We start from the raw sequence: 19,143 nt of genomic DNA, 5'->3' as shown, positions 1-19,143 counted from the left end.
CGAGATAACTCCCCTGCAGAGCTATGACCTTGCTCCTCCCTGAAATGCAGCTGCTTCTGGGGTGCAGCAACAGAGCAACACCACTGCAGGCAATACATTGGAGGCTGATTGCTCAGGAGCTGTTGGGACGGCTGGCTGGAGGCTGATGGAAACCCATGGGCTGCTGCAGCGTTGTAGGAAGACCCTTAGATCTGTGCTCCACCCCAGAGCTGGCTGCCTCTGCCACTCCCCCTGGCAGCCTGCTCACCCCCCTCACCTTCATGTGGTACATCATCATCTCGTTGGCCAGGTGGCTCCGGTACTGCGCCTCGTTGACCTTCTTATACAGCAGGGACTGTGGCAAGGGGGAGGAGAGGGTGGTTAGTGGTTTTGGGGGGCAGATACCTGGCAAAAGGAGACCCAGCACCCATCCGGGATGGCTGAGACAGGCCATGGGGCAGCCCTGGCACTTACGTGGGCAATGCTGATGCCACAGTAGATGGAGAAGGCCGTGGCTAGGTCCTCATCAAACTTGCTGAACCAGGGGCCGTTGATTTTGTTGACCAGCTCGGCCACCCCGATGACCTCTGGAAGAGCCAGGAGCACACAGCACGCATGGTTAGCAGAGTGGCACGCTACAGCTATCCCATGGCATCAGGAGGCCTGGGCTCAAGGGGCCCTGACGGCCTGGATTGGGACCCCATGCTCCGTATAACCAGTTCCATGCCAGCACAGGGCTGGACAGGGTGCAGCTGAGGCTGGGGAGGTAGGATGCAGGCCCTTTTCCCACCCTGGGGACCTCTCATGCCCTCCCCGCCCTGCACCCTGGAGATCTCCAGGGATGCTGAAGAGCCCTGGAGACACAGGTGGGTCTGTCCAGCCCCGCACGGAGGAGATGAGGGCTGGGGTCGGGCCGAGCAGGGCCTCACCCTGGTTCTCGTTCTTGATGGGGAAGCAGAGGATGTTCCTGGTCCGGAAGCCGGTGCTGTCGTCCACGCCCCGGTAGAAGAGCGGATGGGAATAGGCATCCTTGATGTTGAGGATCTTCCCTGTGGTGGCCACGTGCCCTGCGATGCCCTGGTCCGCGGGGATCCGGATCTCGTAGCTCTGGGGGTGTTGGCAGAGGGGGATTGCTCAGAGGGTCTCCAGTGCCACCCCCCACCCATGCCTCCCTGAGCACCCGCTGGCCCTGCCCACCCTCACCCTCATCCAGGTGGCCTACCTCGTCGTCCACTACACCGCCATCGAACACTTTGGCCACCAGCTCCTGGTTGCCTCTGTCCAGCAGGAACACAGAGCATCTGCCGGGGACAAGAGGCCGCGGGGAGGCTCAGGGAAGAGAAGCCGAGACAGCCCCGATGCAGAATCCATCCCATCCTCTCTCATCCCCCTGCCCCTCCTCACTACAGATGCAACCTCGGGGAGCATTCGGAGTGGAAACAAGTCCCCTTAACTCTGCCCCTCGTTGGCAAAGACCTGGCACAGTCATAACAAGTGCAGGCCTTTTTACTGAGCCTGAAGCAACTTGCAGGGAGCTACATTTACATTGCAAAGCAGGACCTGTAGAAGGGGCGAGAGACTGGAAAACCTGAGAAGAGACAGGGACGCTGAGGGGTGTGCGGGATGTGAAAAGCACGCTATGGTCAAGGCACCCAAGGGGGGAGAAGGAGGTGTAGATCTCCAATAAAAACCCAGGTAATGATGAGGTCCGCAGGATCTCTTCCTCACCTGCCCAAAAGACCTACAGATCCCCCAGAAAGACCATCCAAATACCTGGCTGCAAGGAGACACTCTGCCTTCAGGATCATGCAAGGTCTATGCAAGCCTTTCTGATGTCTTTTTGGCATATTTGGTTGTGTTTTAAGTTGGATGAAGTTGTGTGTTATGGGTTATTGAGGAGTGTCTTAAGTCTAGTAACACCCCGGAGCAGGGCATCACTTTAATGCTGCCCCTTCAACACTTCACCTCAATCTGGCTCCTTGGGGGGCATCACCTTAACTCTGCCCAGGGCCAGGTCACATCATTTCTTTAGTCCCAGGGCCTCATGCTGTATCTCAGTCACTCTGATGCTGTGTTAGGGGGCTTCCTCTCCAGGATATGACCCCCATGTGCACTACCCATGCCCCAGCCTCTGGGACAGGCTCAACTCTGCCCAGCCTGTGGTTCACGTGTGGGCTGGTCTGACCGTGGCCCCGTCCCGCACGTGGCCAGACTCACATTTCGGCGTTGCTGAGGTTTCGGGCCTCAGTGATGATCTCCTGGAGCAGCACCGACACGTCATCTGTGGGGGGACAAGGCGCACCATGAGGATGGGGCGTGATGGGGGGGTCCCGGCAGTGCGGCTCTGGGCAGCCCATGGAGGCTGAGAGGCCAGCCCGAGGTGGCGACAGGCTGGGACTGGCCTGAGCTCCCAGGTGTGGGGGTCTGCCCCACTGGATGCTCCGGGTCTGGTGTGCAGCGGTCCCGGTGCTTAGATCAGCCCTTAGGAGGTGCAGCTGAGAAGTTCCCCACCCTGGTGCTGGCATCTGCCAAGCCATTATTTGGGCAAGCAGATGCCTCAGTTTCCCCATTGCTGTGCTTGCTACTCCCCAACCCTCCAAGCATGCAAGGGCAGAGGGAAATGCATGCAGGGAGCAGGGAGCAGAGGCCAGACCATGCCCTCAGTGATGCAGGGGAGACCTCTCGGACCCCCACCCAACAGTTTGGCCCAGGGACAGCCATGGGAGGGGAGTCAGCTTCCTTCTGGGGCTGGCAGAAGGCAAGGGGAAGCCACCTACCCAAGTGGGTGAACAGGTTCTTGGCCACTTGCAGCAGAGCCTGGAGGGGAGAAGAAGCCATTCAGAGTCCAGCTCGTTGCTGGAGTTAATTAACCGTGTCTCGTCTCATAGGCTTAGGACCAGCCTGAGCCCCACTCCCTCCTCCTGCCCCCGACAGCAATCTGCTATGTTTCCAGCAGGGAGAGGGGGGCAGGAGCTCACGGTGCCGTGTGGCAGCAGGGCTCCCACGCCTGGGAATGGATCCAAGGCCCATGCTATATGTTGCATACATTACACAATTCAATGGTGAACTGTGCATTCAATTTAGACCAGCCGCACATACCAAATAAGACCAGCCACACGTGCAAAGTAAGGCTCACACAGTGACATGGTGAATCGTGCGATAAATTTAAACCGGCCACATGTGCCAAGTAATTATTGCATAATAAGCTGGTGAATCGCGCAATAAATTTAAACCGGCCACATGTCCCAAGTAAGACCGGCCACATGTGCAAAATGAGGATCACACAATGAGCTGGAGATGCAATAAATTTCAATTAGACACGTGGGCCAAGGAAGACCAGCCACATGTGCAAAGTAAGGATCACACAATGAGCTGGTGAATCGTGCAATAAATGTAAACCGACCACATATGCAAAGTAATGATCACGCAATGAACTGGTGAATCCCATAAGAAATTTAAACAGACCACACGTGCAAAGTAACGATCACACAATGAACTGGTGAATCACGCAATAAATTTAAACTGGTCACACGTGCAAAGTAATTATCACACAGCGCCCGCAGAGAGACAGCAAGGCCTCCACCAGGGTCTTCTAGCTTTCAAGCCAGGGCACTGTCCTCTTGACCGCCCTGCTCCTCCTAGGATGGGGGTGACTAATCACTGGGCATTGAGCGGGTCAGGGGAAACTTGGGGTGGAGGGTACTTTAGGGGAGAGGGGGGCAGGAAGCAGTGGAGATGTCTGTAGGGAAACTGAGGCTGCCTCGGTGTCCTCCTGGGGTTAGTGATCCTCTGCTGGCATCAAATTGCAAGCTGTGTGCTGTGCCTGGACTGCACCCAGGAAAGTCATTGTCAGCAGCTGCCCAGTGCTCCCTGTTTGGGGAATCCTGCCCAGCTGGTTGAATGCTGCCCGGAGACGGGGAGCCTGGACCCCACTTGGCCACGAGAGGGCACCCCATGCCCATGGCTGGAGGGCAGTGCTGCTCCCAGCAGCGTGGTCGTGGCTGTTGTGTGGGGCACAAGGCAGTGAATCCCCCTCCCAGTGCAGTGATGGGCACCACAGCCCAGCCAGTGCCAGCCTGGGACCTGGGGGTGGGAACAGAGGCAGGGGCAGGGGGCAGCCTCTGAGGGCAAGAGAGGGCTGGAGGCTGGCAGATGTGAGGCCGCAGGCGTGCAGGGTGGCCCAGGCATGAAACAGCACGTCACAGGGTATGCATGCGAGTGTGCCGAGCTGTGTGTAAGAGTGTGCATGGCTGGACACCTGTGTGAATGAAGGGTGATTGTGTGAGCATATCAGGGTGTGTGAAAGCATGCACATGTGAGTGAGCAAAGGGTGAGCATGCGACTGTTTTGGGCTGCGCATGCAAGCATGCGTGGCTGTCTAGGCATGTAAGTGAGCGAATGGCATGGGCAAGCATGTTGGGCTGCGTGTGCAAGAGTGCACAGCTGGATGTGTGTAAATAAGCAAACGGTGGATGTGCAAGGGCTGTACTGTGTGGGCGAGTGTGCGTGGCTGTCTGGACACATGGGAGTGAATGGTGAGCATGCAAGTGTGTTGGGCTGTGTGTGCAAATGTGCATGGCTGTCTGGGCACCCCTACGGCTAAGGGCAGGTCGCACAGGGCACCAGGGCATGGAAGGTCCTAGGGTAGCAAAAGGCTGCAGGCCCCTCAGACCCAAGGGCATAAGCAACCACGTGGCATCATCCCAGTGCTTTAAGGGGTTGGCATAAGACAGCCACAACTGAGGGCAGAAGGTGGCAGGGCCCTCAGGCGGGTTTGGATGGAGATGCTGGTTCAAGGCATCCTGCTTTAGCAGCTGGCTCACAGGGTGGATAAAAGCCAACTACTGCTGCTAGGCAGGGGAGCTCCTCCCTTGCCTTTACAGAGCTGCAGACTCGGGGCTGTGCCCCAGCCGGCCATCCTGCTGGCCGGGGGCTATGCCCTGCACATGCAGGAAGTGCCCAGCTCAGCCCCTTCCCCTCCAGAGACCCCTGCCCTGCCCTACCCCTCCGGCTGGGCCTCACCTGACACTCGCACTTGAGCTTCTGCTCCTTCTGGAAGGCCAGCGTGCTGGTCAGGACGGTGGACGTGTAGCAGAAGCAGTGCTGGATCTTGTGCTCGTCGGCCTCCGTGTAGCTAAGGAGGCAAGGGGGCACGGTCATGTCAGGGGCCAGGGATGCGCCCACCTCTGGGGTGGACCCAGCTGCCATACCCCGCTCCACGTTCACCTCCTCCCTCCGGGCTGCTGCCTGGGCCCTCCTCTCCCCCAGCACAGGCCTAGGGCAAGAAGAGAGCCTGTTGCTGCCAAGGACATTGGGGGCCGGGGCACTGAGCTGGGAGCCAGGACACCTGGGTTTTATTCCCAGCCATTGGGGGACATTGCAATGAAATGTCCACGGTCCTTCAGACAGGGGACAAGCCTGCCCAAGAGCTTTGGGACCCCGACCAAGCTGCTCCCTGCTCCCTATACTTGGCTGGACCTGGTGGCTTCGCAGGCCCAAGGGGGTGCCAGCCCCATCTGCAGCCTGCTAAGGGGACAGGACTAGCGGGAGACTTCAGTGGGGGCAAGACAAGACCTCCGCCTGGGCTGGGTCTGGCAGGGCATGGGGCAGGCAGGGTATCACCAGACCACCCATAAGCTGTGTGTGCAAGCATGCATGGTTCTCTAGACGCGTGTAAATGAGTGAATGGCGTGTGCAAGCATGCTGGGCTGCATGTGCGAGCATGCACAACTGTATACGTGTGAGTAAGCAAGCGGTGGATGCACAGTTGTCTGGACATGTGGGAGTGAATGCAAGCATGTTGGGCTGTGTGTGTAAGCGTGCATGGCTTTTTAGACATGTGTACGTGAGTGAATGGCATATTCAAGCATGTTGGGCTGAGTGTGTGAACCTGCACAGCTGGAGTAAGCAAACGGTGGATGTGCAAGTGCTGTGCTGTGTGTGCGAGTGTGCATGGCTGTCTGGACATGTGGGAGTGAATGGTGAGCATGCAAATGTGGTTGCCTGTGCGTGCAAGCGTGAATGGCTGTTTGGGCACCCCCAGGGCTGAGGGCAGGTCCCACAGGGCACCAGGGCACAGCAGGTAGCAAAAGGCTGCAGGCCTCTCAGACCCAAGGGCATAAGGAACCACATGGCATCATCCCAGAGCCTCAAGGCCTGGTGAGCTGAGGCATCCGGTTTGGGACGTGGAGCCACAGCCAAGCTCGAGCTCCCTGGCTGGGTCTCCGAGGATGGCCGGGATGCAGGATGACCCCACAGGGACCCTGCATCCCAGTTTCCCTTGCCCCCCACTCACCTCTCCCCGCCAAGCTTGTTGAAAGCGCATGCCAAGGCCACCACCTGCGCAGTGGCTCTGCTGATGACGGGGACGCAGAGCATGGAGGTCACCTCGAAGCCCAGCATGTTGCCCAGCTGCTTGTGCTCCTCCTGCCAAGAGAGGGTGGGATGAGGAGGGGTGAGCTGCGCATCTCCCCGGCGTGACCCCTGCTGTCAGCAAACACAGGCACTGGGAGAGTGGGCTGGCCAGGGGATACTGGCTCCCAGTCCCCGCTTGGCAGCTGGTCTGCACAGAAACCCCTGGCCAACCTCTTCCCCCTGCCTCAGTTTCCCCAGCAATGAAACAGCAGCAAGAGCAACAGTGCTGGATGTATCTCTGCCATGCAGGTGTCTGCCCCTTCCTCGGGCACTGCCCCCCTTGCCAGAGCCCCGCTCAGGTGGGCACCTGGGCCAGCCCGAGCCCTTCTGCATGGCACAGAGGAGGAAGCAGCGGGCAGCAGAGGCCAGGTGCAAGGCAGCGAGCCAGCTGGGGGCTCCGACCCTCTCCGATGGGAACCAAACCCACGTTTCCAGGTTCACAGGAGAACAGCTGCCCGGCCACTCCACCACGCAGCAGGCCACGGCCACCCAGCACAGTGCAGATGGCAGCGACGGGTGGAGGCTTTAGGGCTGCGCAACTGCCCGGACCTGCCACCTCAACGCCCACGGCCCATCACGTACCACGCTGATGTCCTGCAGGGTGATGGACTTCTTCTCCTCCACGACCTTCCCCAGATGCCCGACCGTCAGCTGCAGACAAAGCGCATAGATGGGGTGGGCTCTGCGGGCAGCGGTGCCATGGGGGCAAGGGAGATGCTGCTCTGCCCGCAGCCCAGCTCCCGCAGCTCTGCACCCGGTGGTGGCCTCAAGCTGGGCTCTCCAAGCACATGTGGCTTCTTCCCTGTGCCTCGGGAGAGCCCCAGCCCGCACCTACACGAGCACAATCACGGCTGGCTCCTGGCACCCTGCTACACCGGTGATGTGGTGCCTAGATGCCTCCAGCCACGTCCCCAGCCATCTCCTCCAGGCCTCCCCAGGCACATTAGCCCATGTCCTGCTGCTCAGAGCCCTAGCATGCCAGGCTGGCTGCATCCCTGGCACTAGGACCATGGCAGCTTGCGGCACTTTGGATTAGCAAAGACGCTAAATGAACTGCCCGTGCCACTGGAGCGTGGCGATGCCGGGAGCCAGCAATGGGTGTGCACGCGGACGCTTTAATGGCCTTATCACCGCTGTGCGGACAAACACACTTAAGCCTCTGACTGAGGAGAGGTGCGCGCCTGTGGGGATTAGGCACGGGACATAAACCAGAGCAGGCTGCTCCTCCGGCCTCATCAGCAGCACTTCACCGCGGCCCGTCGGGACTATGCCTATTACCTCTCTTGTAGAGGTAGCTCATGGATGGGGCTGGTTGTCTAGCCACCGGGCCCCTGGGGAGCCGCTCAGCCCTGATCCAGGGGTAAGCATCACTTTGGTTTTGATGGATTGAGGCTGATCAGGCTGGTCCAGCCATGTAGCAAGGCCAATTCCAGTCCAGTTTTGCTTGCGCTCCTTCCCATGGGCCAGGGGACCGCACCAGAGACCAGCCCATGCAGCCGCGGTCATGGGAAAGCTCCCGTCTTCCCACCAGCCGGTGCCAAAGCAGCTGGACCGGGGCAGTTGATAACCACGGCTCAGGACGGCAGAGGGAGAAGCAGAAATTGGGCATGGCATCTCCAGCTCTCCATGCAAGACGGGTCTGAGCTATCCCTAATTCAGTGGCTCTAGCACAGTGCTGCTGCCCTGCCGGGTACATGTGCTTCATGCCCTGCAGGGGATGTGAGCATGTCCCCATCCTTAGCTGGTTTATGCCATATAGCTCCAAGGCTCGGGCCGGACCCATCTCCACGCTGGGGCTGACCTGACCTGCCTGTTCCCTGCTGTTCACCCTCTAGGCAGCAAGACTGGTACTTACTGGGAAGCTGATCTCCTCCTCCAGCACTTTATCACCCACCACCTGGAGGAAGTAAGGCCGGGAGTGAGGGACAGCTCAGCTTTGGGGCACGTGAACGTGGCTAATGCAGCCTCTGGAGTCGATGCCAGGACAGGACTTTGCTCCAGAGCTGCCTCTGCCCTTCCACAGAGTCCCTGGCACCCAGGGGAGCAGGTCCTGGCCTCTCCAGTCTTTCCAAAAAGCACCCAGAGGGCAAACCCCCTGAAGGGCTGACACAAGCTGTGCCCAGGACCACAACCGATCATCTGAGCCAGGCCCAGGGTGCAAAACTGCCCAGCGCCCTAGAGCTGATGGGCATTCGGTCCCGTAGCAGCTGGGGTCATCATGCTGGGGACCCAGCAGGCAGCCCCAGACCCAGGGAGCTCCCACTGCTGTGCTCAGATCACCCAGCCCCAGCCGGAAGGGGAGCTGGAGGGGATGCAAAGGACAGCGAGGGGTGGGAAGACTGCAGCAGGGGCAGGACAGGTCACAGGTGGGACCCTCCGGCCTTCCCCACTGTGGGTGCTGGGAGCACGTGGGCCCTGCCAGAGGCCCCCGGTGCCTGCCCCGTGCCCAGCGCTGTCCCACTCACCTGGCAGAAGAGCTGGTGATTGTCCTCGGAGACCAGCAAGAGGCAGCAGCAAGGCGACTGGGTCTCCTGCTTCAGCTGGGGGGAGAGGGAAGCAAGGTGAGGGGCAGGCCCCACATGGGGACACTCACCTGCCGCTGGCTCGGGGCAGCGCCCAGACCCCATGGCTCCTGGTGCTTCAGCTGCATCCAGGCACAAGCAGGAGGAGGAGAGTCATGCAGCCGGGGGTGGGGAAACTGAGGCACGGCTCAGAGAGTGGCTGCGTGACTTGACCAAGGTTACAGGGCAGGCAGTGGCAGAGCTGGGAACCTGGAGACCCTGCACTGGGGCTAATAAGGCATAGCTGGGGGAGGGCCCTGATTGAGGTGAAGAGCACCAGGACACCTGGGTCCTAACTCCGGCTCGGCAGAGCACCGGGAAGGCCGGGGCAAGGGGGAAAGATGTGGCACTCACATAGTTGAGGACTTTAAGCTGGAGCGAGGCGGCGTCCAGGTCGTACAGCTCCCCTGCATGGGCATGGAGAGGCCACATGAGCCCGGCGGGTGCCTCCAAGCCCATGTGCCCTGAAGGCATGCACAGCTGGAGGATGCCACGGGCAGTGCCTCCCTTACCACACAGCTGGAGGATCTTGCGGTCCAAGTCATTGTAGTCGCCGCTGGTGGCCCTCTCGGTTTTAGCCAGCGAGTTCTGGGAGGAGCTGGTAGACAGGCTGACCTGGGGCCAGGGCTGCAGTTTCTGGAGGGCCTGGACGCGCCGGTACGCCACCAGCACCTGCCAGGACAGCCCGGGGCAGGGGTCAGTGGGAAGCCGATCCCTCCCCTCCACCCAGCAGCTCCCATGAGAAAGGGCTGTAAGGCTCCCGCCACGGCGGGACCTGCTATGCCACCCAGCACGGCCACGTGTCCTGCCCTGGCCCCTGAACCAGGCTGGAGGCAAGGGGTCTGCACAGAAAACACCCCCCACGCGCTGGGGTGAGAGGCTTCATTCCCGGAGCCAGGGCACACAGGACGGGGCACTGCCCGGGGCACGGGGCTTGGTCTGCAGGGCTGCAAACAGCTGTCCCATTTATCCCGGGATAAACCATTTTATCCTGAGACAAAGCAGCATCATACAGATGCCCATACCCATTGTCCCAAGATCAATATGCGACGATTATGTCGTTGTATTGTTTGTCCCGGGATAACCCGTCGTATCCCGAGACAAAGCGGCATTGTACAGATATCCGCGTCCATTGTCCTGGGATAAATCTATGATGTTTGTGTGTCTGTCTTGTTTGTCCCTGGGATAAACCATTTTTATCTTGGGACACAGCGGCATCGTACAGACGCCTGTGTTCATTGTCCAAAATCCCTAAAATCCTAAATTAATTTCCTGGAGAAGCTTGATCCTGGGTCATCGCAAAGTGCATCTGATCGGTTATCCTGGGATGGCAGGACAGCAGCCGTGGATGGCTAAACCCTGATTAGCAAAGCGACGTGTGTCTACGCCAATCCTGGGAGATTTCTGTTCCAGGACAAAAGCAGGCATGACTTGTCCCGGGACAAATGCAACGTCCGTTCCTAGGTGGTCAAAGCGGGTCTGTGGCAGGCCAGGGGAGCCCAACCTGGCGTACACACCCCCTCCATAGTTGGACATGCACAGACCCCGCCTTGCACACGCATGCTCACACCTGCATGGGTCCTGTATGCACAGCCAGGTGGCTTGCACTTGGACCCACCCAGCCCCCCCTGCATGCACCAGGCATCTGCCACCCAGGGCAGGGGGCTGGGGCCAAGGGACTGAGGCGAGTGGTGCCCCTGTCCCAGCACTGAGGATACTCACGTGCTTCTCCAGCGTGCGCAGGTTCTGCTGGTCCGGCTCGCTCAGCTGCCCGCAGTGCACCTGGGGGTGAGAGGCAGAGTGGAGGGGGTGGTCGCAGCCCCTTGCTGCCCTGCTCACCCCCGCGGCTCAGTCCCAGCCCCACTTGGCCCCACTCTACCAGCATTGCCCTGCCTATGCTCAAGATCCAGTGGGCACGGCAGCACAGGGGTTAATGCAGCCTCCACGTGCCCTGCCAGCCGTGGCATGTCCAGGTCTGGGGCTGGCTTCAGTCCAGCTCCCTCGGGCTGGTAACTTCAAGGAGGTTGGACCAGCCACAGTCGCTTGGATCAACCCAGCTTATGGCCCTCACCTCTACCAGCTGCCGGTGGGGCTGGGCATGGTGCATCCTCCAGTATAGACTGGCCAGGCAGGGAAACTGAGGCATGGAACAGGGGTGAGGTTTCCCCTAGCCTCTCCCTGTGCATCTGTGGGTGAACTGACTCCAGCAGGGCCAGGTCCTGAAGCCAGCTGCTCTCATGGGCCCTGGCACCTCTGGCCCCCACCGGAACCAGTTGGAGCCTGGAGGAGGCTTCAAGCTGCCCCACTGCAGAGCTGGGGTTCTTCAGCCCCACAGGGAAGGGCTGGGCAGTCCCGAGCGTCAGGGTCCCAGGGTGATGCTAGGCTCGGGTGGAGGGGAGAGAGCCTGGGACGGTCCTGGGGGGACCACGAGGAATGCACACCCCAGGATTTTGCAAAGGGTGGATGCAGATGGTGAGATGCATCATCCCATATAGCACAACACACATTTTTTCTCCAGTTATAAAGAAACCAGAAGCTTGCTTAATAAACCAGGGGCTGAGGGCTGGATTATTCAGTTGAAAATCAAAGCAAAACCCAACATAAATGCATTCCTTTGCTATTTCATCTGCCCTGTATAAAAAAACCCCCACAACACGCTAAGCCAAAAATAATCAAAAGCTGCTGTTTCATGTGTCCTGCCGCTGTTTGAATGAAATGGACCTCTCTTTTCCGGATTCATAAAGCACTATCTATCCTTCTTGAGCATCTGGACAGTGCATCCAGTGCTTCACTGGAAGTGATCCCCACACCTGAGTTAATGTTCACCTGTGTTAACATCCTTGCACCTGAGTTACTGCATGTCAGTGCATCACCTTGTGCACGCCAGCAAGCATCATGTCTGTGCAGATGTGGCAGTGCGTGTCTCAGTGGAGCACATGTGGGTCAGCATGTCTCACCAGTGAGTGTGTGCTGCTGCATGTCCCACCAATGTGTGTATATCAGTGCATGTCTCACCAGTGCACGTGTGATGGTGCACGTCTCACCAGTGTTCATATTTCGCTGTGTCTCACCAATCCGTGTGAATCAGTGCATAGCTCACCGGAGCACGCGTCAATGAATGTCTCATCAACGCACATATCTACATGTCCCACCAATATGCGTGTCAGTGCATGTCTCACCAGTGCATCCGTGTTGGTGCATGTCTCACCAGTGAGTGTGTGCTGCTGCATGTCCTACCAATGTGTGTATATCAGTGCATGTCTCACCAGTGCACGCGTGATGGTGCACGTCTCACCAGTGTTCATATTTCGCTGTGTGTCTCACCAATGTGTGTGAATCAGTGCATAGCTCACCGGAGCGTGCGTCAATGAATGTCTCATCAACGCACATATCTACATGTCCCACCAATATGCGTGTGTCAGTGCATGTCTCACCAGTGCATCCGTGTTGGTGCATGTCTCACCAGTGCGTGTGAGGCAGTGCATGTCTCACCAGAGCATGTGGGTCAGTGAACACCTTATCAATCCCACCCATGTGTGTCAGTGCATATCTCACCAGTGCACACGTGATGGTGCATGTCCCACCAGTGTGCATATGTCATGGAGTGTCTCACTAGTGTGTGTGAGTCGGTGCATGTCTCACCAAAGTAAGCATGTCAGTGAATGTCTCACCCGAGCGCATGCTGGCGTGTCTCACAGGTGTATACGTGTTGGTGTGTCTCACCACTGCACGTGTCAGTGCATCTGCAGTGCAGACACATCACCTTGGTGCTCACACGGGGCCGTGCACCCGCGCAGGTGAGCCCAGCCCCCCATGCACATGCTGGCAGCCTGCCTGGACCGGCGTGGTCCCCAGCGGCTGGGGCTGGGCGCAGCCAGGAAAGGTCAGCGCCTGCTAATCATTATAATTCCCTTTTAATAAGCACTGGAGAAAATCTCACGGCTCCGCTTGCTCTTTAATCTGTTTAAGCTCTCACCTCCCCCCATCCCCGGCTCCCAGGGCGAGTACCCACCTCCTGCATTCACCCATTAACCCTCCCGTCCTCTGCTCCATCGGCAGAGAAATCATCCTGCCGTGGCCACCCCTGGTCCGTGGTGTCCAGGTGCCCATGTGGCACCATGATACCTGCCATGCCCTGGGGGGGCAGCCACCAGCCATGTCCCTCTTGCCCAGAAAGGGACCGCTGACTCAGGGTCCAGGCCTGCTGAGAGAGTCAGCACATACAACCTGGCACCATAGGCACATGGCTGTCCTGCTTTGGGAAGGCAGTGGAGCTGGACCCGCCTGGTGATGCCCCCCGCTGAGCCCAAAAATCTGTCGCCGAATTGCCGGAAGAAAAGGCCGAGAGCATCAGCCTCACACGCGCTTCTTTCCTCTCCCAGCAAAATCATGCCATTCAATGCACAAGCAAACATGTCTTGACATCTGCCACCGGCCAGATGTTCTCCGTGGGGTCTGACCTGAATGGGCTCTGGCTTGTCCAGGAGCGTCCAGGACCTGTCAGCACTAGGGTGCAAGCCCCCTCCCGGAGACTGCCTGGTGCGGCCCATCCCTTCTCGCCCTGCCCGTGGCTTCCCCCGTGTCCCCACAGCCCCCGGTCACTCACCAGGATGACGCACACCACGCCCCCATGGTCCTTGTCCACCAGTGGGATGATCAGCACTGCAAGGCAAGACAGCAAAGTCAGCCGTGCCCTGGAGCGAGCACAGTCACAGGGGGGGCAGAAACGGGCTGTGTACAGATGTGGGGAGGGGCGGGGGTGCTGCAGCTTGGGAGTGTCCGGGGAGGCACCGCAGACACGTCTCTGTTCATCCATCGCAAGCGCCCACGCTACCTGCCCTGCCAGCCCAGCCTGTGCTCGAGCCATGTGTCCCCTGCTCGCTGTATCTGCGTGCACATCCATCCACCTGTCCTTCTGCATAGCCACCTGTCCATCCATTCATCCATCTGTCCTTCTGCACGGCCACTTATCTATCCATCCATCAGTCCATCTCTCCATCCATCCTTTGGCATAGCCACTTACCCATCTGTCCATCTACCCATCTACATATCCATCCATCCTTCTGCACAGCCACTTATCTATCCATCTATCCATCTATATAGTCATCCATCCGTCCATCCTTCTGCACAGCCACTTATCCATCTGTCCATCTGTCTGTCCATCCATCCATCTATCCGTCTACAGTCATCCATCCCTCCCTCCATCCATCCTTTCTCCTGCATAGCCACCTACCCATCCATGCATATACACACAATCTATCTATCCAGTTGCACGCATCCATCTACACCCTCACACAACCCAATGCCCCTAGCATTTCCACCCCTCATTGCTGGCCCTACCTTGCTTATCTGGAGATAAAGGTGCTACCAGGCCGTCCATCGCCTTGCCCTGGAGCTCAGCCGGGGGCAACCCGCTGCACTCCACCCGCTTCTGCTTGAGCACGGCATCTCTGGAAGGACAAGAGCAGAGGACGCGGTGCTGAGCCAGCAGCCATGGGACAGCCCTCCTGGAGACAGCCAGGCTGGGGAGGGATGGGGGCAGCCCCCCGCAGCTGGGGCAGCCGGGTGGGCACGAGCTGTAGCCACAGACGCTGCTCGTGCTGACGGCAGACGACAGCTTGGTGTCCTAACACGCGAGGAGCTGTGGAGAGGCCTGGTATCTGTCAGCCCCTGCCACCCTCCCCAAGCCAGCAATTATCCCACGCCCAACGGGCCTAATGGACACATGCACGAGCCCCAGGCTCCCTCCTTCCATCCACAGCCACCCTGCTCCCAGTATTTATTACGCTGGGTGCCACCATCAGGCCTACAGGCCCCCACGGAGAGCTCAGCTGCCCCTTGCGCTCGGAGCTGTATGCACCACGTGAAAGTCTGCCGCCTGAGAGAGCTCATGAGACCACCAAGGAAGTGAGAGCCGGTGGCCACGGCACTGTGCAGGAGTCAGGAGACCCCTGCTCGGTTCCCAGCCCTTCCCTTCCCTGCTGCGTGCCTCAGTTTCCCTGCTGTCTGTCTGGTCTGCTTTAGGTTCTCCGGGGCAGGGATGTGCATGGACAGTGCTTGGCGCGGCAGAGATGTCCCACAGGACTCATACAAAGCCACTTGTCATTCATCTGCTCTGACTGCTCCTACGCTTCCCCTGCTGTGCTGTGCTGTGCTGCTGCGGCACCTGTTCCACCCCAGAGCTGGCTGCATTTTGGGGTTTGGCTCTCCAGTCTGCAGTGGGCTGACAGCAGCTCTCTCCGTCCCCAGCACCCGCATGCCCCGCTGCCTCCCAAGGGCCTTGCTTTCCACTGCCAGTAAACAGGCATGGCATCTGCATGCTCTGAGGGAGGCTGGGGGGTGGGATCGGGCAGCCCGAACTGCAGAGCTGTGCAGGGCCATGGCCTTCCCATCCGGCCCCGGGACCAAATCAGACCCCTCCGTGGATTTCCAAGCAGGGATACGGGAGTGAGCCCCAGCTCAGACAGGCCCCATGCAGAGGGACCCTGGCACTGCTCCAGCCAGGACTGGAGCCTGGGTCGTTCACAGCCCACGGGACGCCTCGGCTTGAGGGCAACACTGCCCTGGGTTCAGCTGCTTGCAATCTCTCTCTCCCTTTTTTGCAACTGGCTCCCACATGCAACGACCTTCCCTGGCTAAAGAGGGGCTGAAACTGGCCCATGCATGCCAATCTGTTCAGCTCAGAGATCTGGGGGCTATCACAGCAGCTGCCCCTGCCAGCCTTGGGGCACAGCTCCAGCATTGGACCCTGCTGCCCATGGCCATTTCAGTAGGGACCTGAAGGCCAAATGCCCGTTCCTGATGCTTCCTGTGCTTGGGCACTTGTCACACCAACAAGCCCAGTGCTGGGGTGGGCATGGGGTGGGGGGGCATTGCTGCTGGTGTTTGCAGCAGCTGGCAAAGCCAATGCCGTGCACAGTGCTGTTGCCCTCTGCCAGCCCAGCCAGGATTTCAGGGCACTGGGATCCTGCCATGGTGGGCCAACACAGGGCACAGGTCAGGCTCCCGTGCTGCCCCGAGCCCCTCCCTGCTGCTCCGTGCATCCTGGTGCAGCACTGTATCCCTGGCAGAGAGGCTTGGCAGAGGGGCTAAGTGACATGGCCAAGGCCACGCAGCAAGGACCTGGATGGTGTGCCCTAACCACGCCCTTCCTTGCCCCTTCCCAACCTGCCCTCTGGGAACAACCTTCCCCAAACCAGCCCAGACAAACCCACTGTCCAAACTCTAAGCAAAACCACAGTCGCCCCTAGCACAGCACCAGGCATCGCACCTGACCCTGCCGCAAGGAAAGCAGGGGGACCGCGGACGCCAACGTCCTGCTGCTGCAAAGGTTGTTCTTATAACTCCAGAGATCCCCGGTAGCCCCGAGCAGACACTTGTGTCTCCATCCTGATCCCAGAGCCCTGCAGTGAGGGGAGGAGAGCTGCCGCCAGCCCAGCAGAGATTTATATGCTTCATAACCATCCAGAGGAGCTGGGAGAGGGCTGGCCGGGAGGTGGAAGGATGGATGGCCTGTCTCTCTCTGGGGGCTGCGCTGTTGTATGGGCCTGAGCCAAGCAATCAAGGAGCAAAGCGACCAGGCTGGCTGCTGGGACTGCCATGTCCTCGTGGCTCCTGGCTTGGGCTCATGCTATAGGGGGGGAGGCAAGGAAGTGCCCAAAGAGCAGCCCAAAGAGGTTGCACAGAGTTTGAGTCTGGTGGGGACCTTGATGAAGTGTTGCCCATCCCTGGGGGCAGCTGCTGCAATTGTGGAGCACCCAGCCCAGCTCCCTGCTGAACCTGGGAAACTGGGAAACCCGGGTGCATTTATGGCATCACTGCCCCCACCCCAGGTTAAGGGGCCTGGCAGAGGCAGGAGCAGGGCAAGTCGGCACAGCAGTGCAGGGTGCCTCCAAATCCCCACTTGCAGACAGCAAAGGACACGGCCCCCAACCCTTTCCTGTGTACTCAGCTCGCCCCTCTTGCACCTGGCCCTTTAAATGGAGGGGGACTGCTACTGCCGGGCCGATCTAGGATTTAGAAAAGGGGGGTGCACACGATGAGTTGCATCATTGCATGTAACACAATGCACATTTTTCCCTAATTAAAGAGAAGCCAGAAGTTTCACGAATAAGGCAGGGGCCTAGCGCTTTGTTGCTGGTTTAAGATGGAAGCAGGAGCTGACGTAACTCGATCCGAACGCTCATTAATTTGCTAGATATCGTACGTTTAAAACCCACAGCAAGGGAGGCAATAAATGGTCACAACAGGCAACAGATAATCGTGTCATTAGTGCTGCAGGCACTGGATTTCCATGTACATCCCTTATTCAGAGTTGTAAAACAAAATGTAGTCTTGAGCATCTTCGAATCCTAGAGCCCTGGGGCTGGAAGGGACCTGCCGAGGTCACGTCTAGTCCAGCCCCTGCTTCAGGCAGGATCGGCCCTGTGCAAACCAGCCCAGACAAACCCGTTGTCCAACCTCTGAGCAACACGACACAGTCACCCCTGACACAGCACCAGGCATCGCACCCCACCCTGCCCCAGGGAAAGCGGGGGGACCGCGGTCGCCAACATCCTGCTGCTGCAAAGGGTGTTCATCTGCACTCCGGAGATCCCAGACGTGGCCCCTTGCATTCCTCGTGTGTGCATGTGTGCATATGTATCCATGGGTGTGCATATGGGTGGATGTGCTTGCACGTGCTTTATACGCATCATCTCCCTCTTCCAAGATCCCACAGCACACGGACACTGCACAGCAATACCGTGGACAGCCCCTGCCTGGAGCCCTGAAATCCCGTGGCACCCTGCACTAGCTCCCGTCTCCAAAGAGATGCTGTGTGCTGCTAAATGGCTGCTGGGCTCTGCACCAGAGGTGGCTGCATTTCAGTACCTGCTAATGGCTATGGCTTTAGCACGAGCTTCCTTAGATGCAGTGAATACAGGGAACGCGGGCTGCCCTAAGTGGACAGAGACGGATCTAAGCACAGAGGCCTCGAGCACCAGTGCATAGCTCCGAAGGAGCTTCGTTCTGCTCCGTTGAAGCCAGGAGGAGGCGGCGGCATCGCAAGGAGCAGCCCATGGTTACACAGAGGCACAAGCCCAGCTGGGGAGAAAACCCAGCTGTCCTGATGCTGAGCCCCAGACCTGCCTGCCCACCCCAGATACACCCTCTGCTCCACAGGCCATGCTGCCCCACGAGAAGTAGTCTCCAGCCATGTAGCAAACCTTCCCTCATCCTTTATTTCTTTAAAGCAAACAAAGCTTTGGCACAGCATCCTTAGGGCCATTCGACCCTAAATCCTCCAGGCAGAAGTGAAGCCATGCAAACATAGCTCCGTACGAGCCATTTCCTAACCTGGTTGCTAGTACTGGAAACGAGCCTCTTGCTGGATTCCAGCTCAGGTGATAAACCTTTCCCCTTTCAGCTGACGAGATGCATTTCTGGCGACGCTAACAGCTGGATGCCGAAGGGACATGAAAGCCAATCCATATTAGTCTGTTAACTGCCTGCACGGACAAAGCTTTCGCGCCTCATTTCCTGGATGTATTTGAAAGGCAAGGACAAAACCAGCAACAATCCAACTCAAATTGGTCCCGACACATGCTAGCTCGGGGAGCCCGTGCCTGTTTCTGCGGCTGTCCACTCACATCTTTCCTCTTTTCACAATTCTCCCCTTGGAGGATAAAGACTCACAGAAACCCGTAAGACTGACTCTGATCACACAAACGGGCAGGGGTGTCACCCCACGCTGCAAGTGCTCTGCGAATATTTGCAGAATCAGGGCTTCAACTGATGTCTGGGTATGGGAGGAGTCAGAAACATAAAACTCATTGAATCACAGAAAATGAGGGTGGAAGGGACCTCAGGAGGTCACATCTAGTCCAACCCCTGCTCCAAGCAGGACCAGCCTCGACTGCATCATCCCAGCAAGGCTTTTTCCAGCCGGGTCTAAAAAACCTCCAAGGATGGAGACTGTACCACCTCTCTGGGGAGCCTGTTCCAGTGCTTCACCACCCTCCGAGTGAGAAAGTTTTTCCTAATATCCAACCTCAACTTCCCTTGCTGCAGCTTGAGCCCATTGCTCCTTGTCCTGTCATCTGCCCCCACTGAGGACAGCCCAGCTCCATCCTCTTTGCAGCCCCCCTGCAGGGAGCTGAAGGCTGCTATTCAATCTCCCCTCAGTTTTCCCTTCTGCAAACTAAATCAA

General features: G+C 58.6%; 1 protein-coding gene across 2 annotated transcripts in view; it reads right to left on the bottom strand.

The window, feature by feature from the left end:
• Positions 1–19,143, bottom strand: part of PDE2A (phosphodiesterase 2A) — a 93,402-nt gene that overhangs the window by 12,879 nt on the left and 61,380 nt on the right. For both annotated transcript variants that reach the window (XM_059723072.1, XM_019499025.2), the window contains exons 4-19: positions 14,295–14,404; positions 13,561–13,616; positions 10,677–10,736; positions 9,467–9,626; positions 9,309–9,361; positions 8,859–8,933; positions 8,249–8,290; positions 6,976–7,044; positions 6,275–6,405; positions 5,002–5,113; positions 2,757–2,796; positions 2,197–2,260; positions 1,202–1,280; positions 909–1,086; positions 454–566; positions 257–334 (exon numbers count right to left, since the gene is read on the bottom strand). In XM_059723072.1, the coding sequence (XP_059579055.1) occupies positions 257–334; positions 454–566; positions 909–1,086; positions 1,202–1,280; positions 2,197–2,260; positions 2,757–2,796; positions 5,002–5,113; positions 6,275–6,405; positions 6,976–7,044; positions 8,249–8,290; positions 8,859–8,933; positions 9,309–9,361; positions 9,467–9,626; positions 10,677–10,736; positions 13,561–13,616; positions 14,295–14,404 (1,420 nt within the window). The remainder of the gene's footprint in view (positions 1–256; positions 335–453; positions 567–908; positions 1,087–1,201; positions 1,281–2,196; positions 2,261–2,756; positions 2,797–5,001; positions 5,114–6,274; positions 6,406–6,975; positions 7,045–8,248; positions 8,291–8,858; positions 8,934–9,308; positions 9,362–9,466; positions 9,627–10,676; positions 10,737–13,560; positions 13,617–14,294; positions 14,405–19,143) is intronic.

This window comes from Alligator mississippiensis, chromosome 1 (genome assembly GCF_030867095.1).
Source record: "Alligator mississippiensis isolate rAllMis1 chromosome 1, rAllMis1, whole genome shotgun sequence".
Lineage (NCBI taxonomy): Eukaryota > Metazoa > Chordata > Crocodylia > Alligatoridae > Alligator > Alligator mississippiensis.
This window is presented reverse-complemented; position numbering and strand designations above follow the sequence as displayed.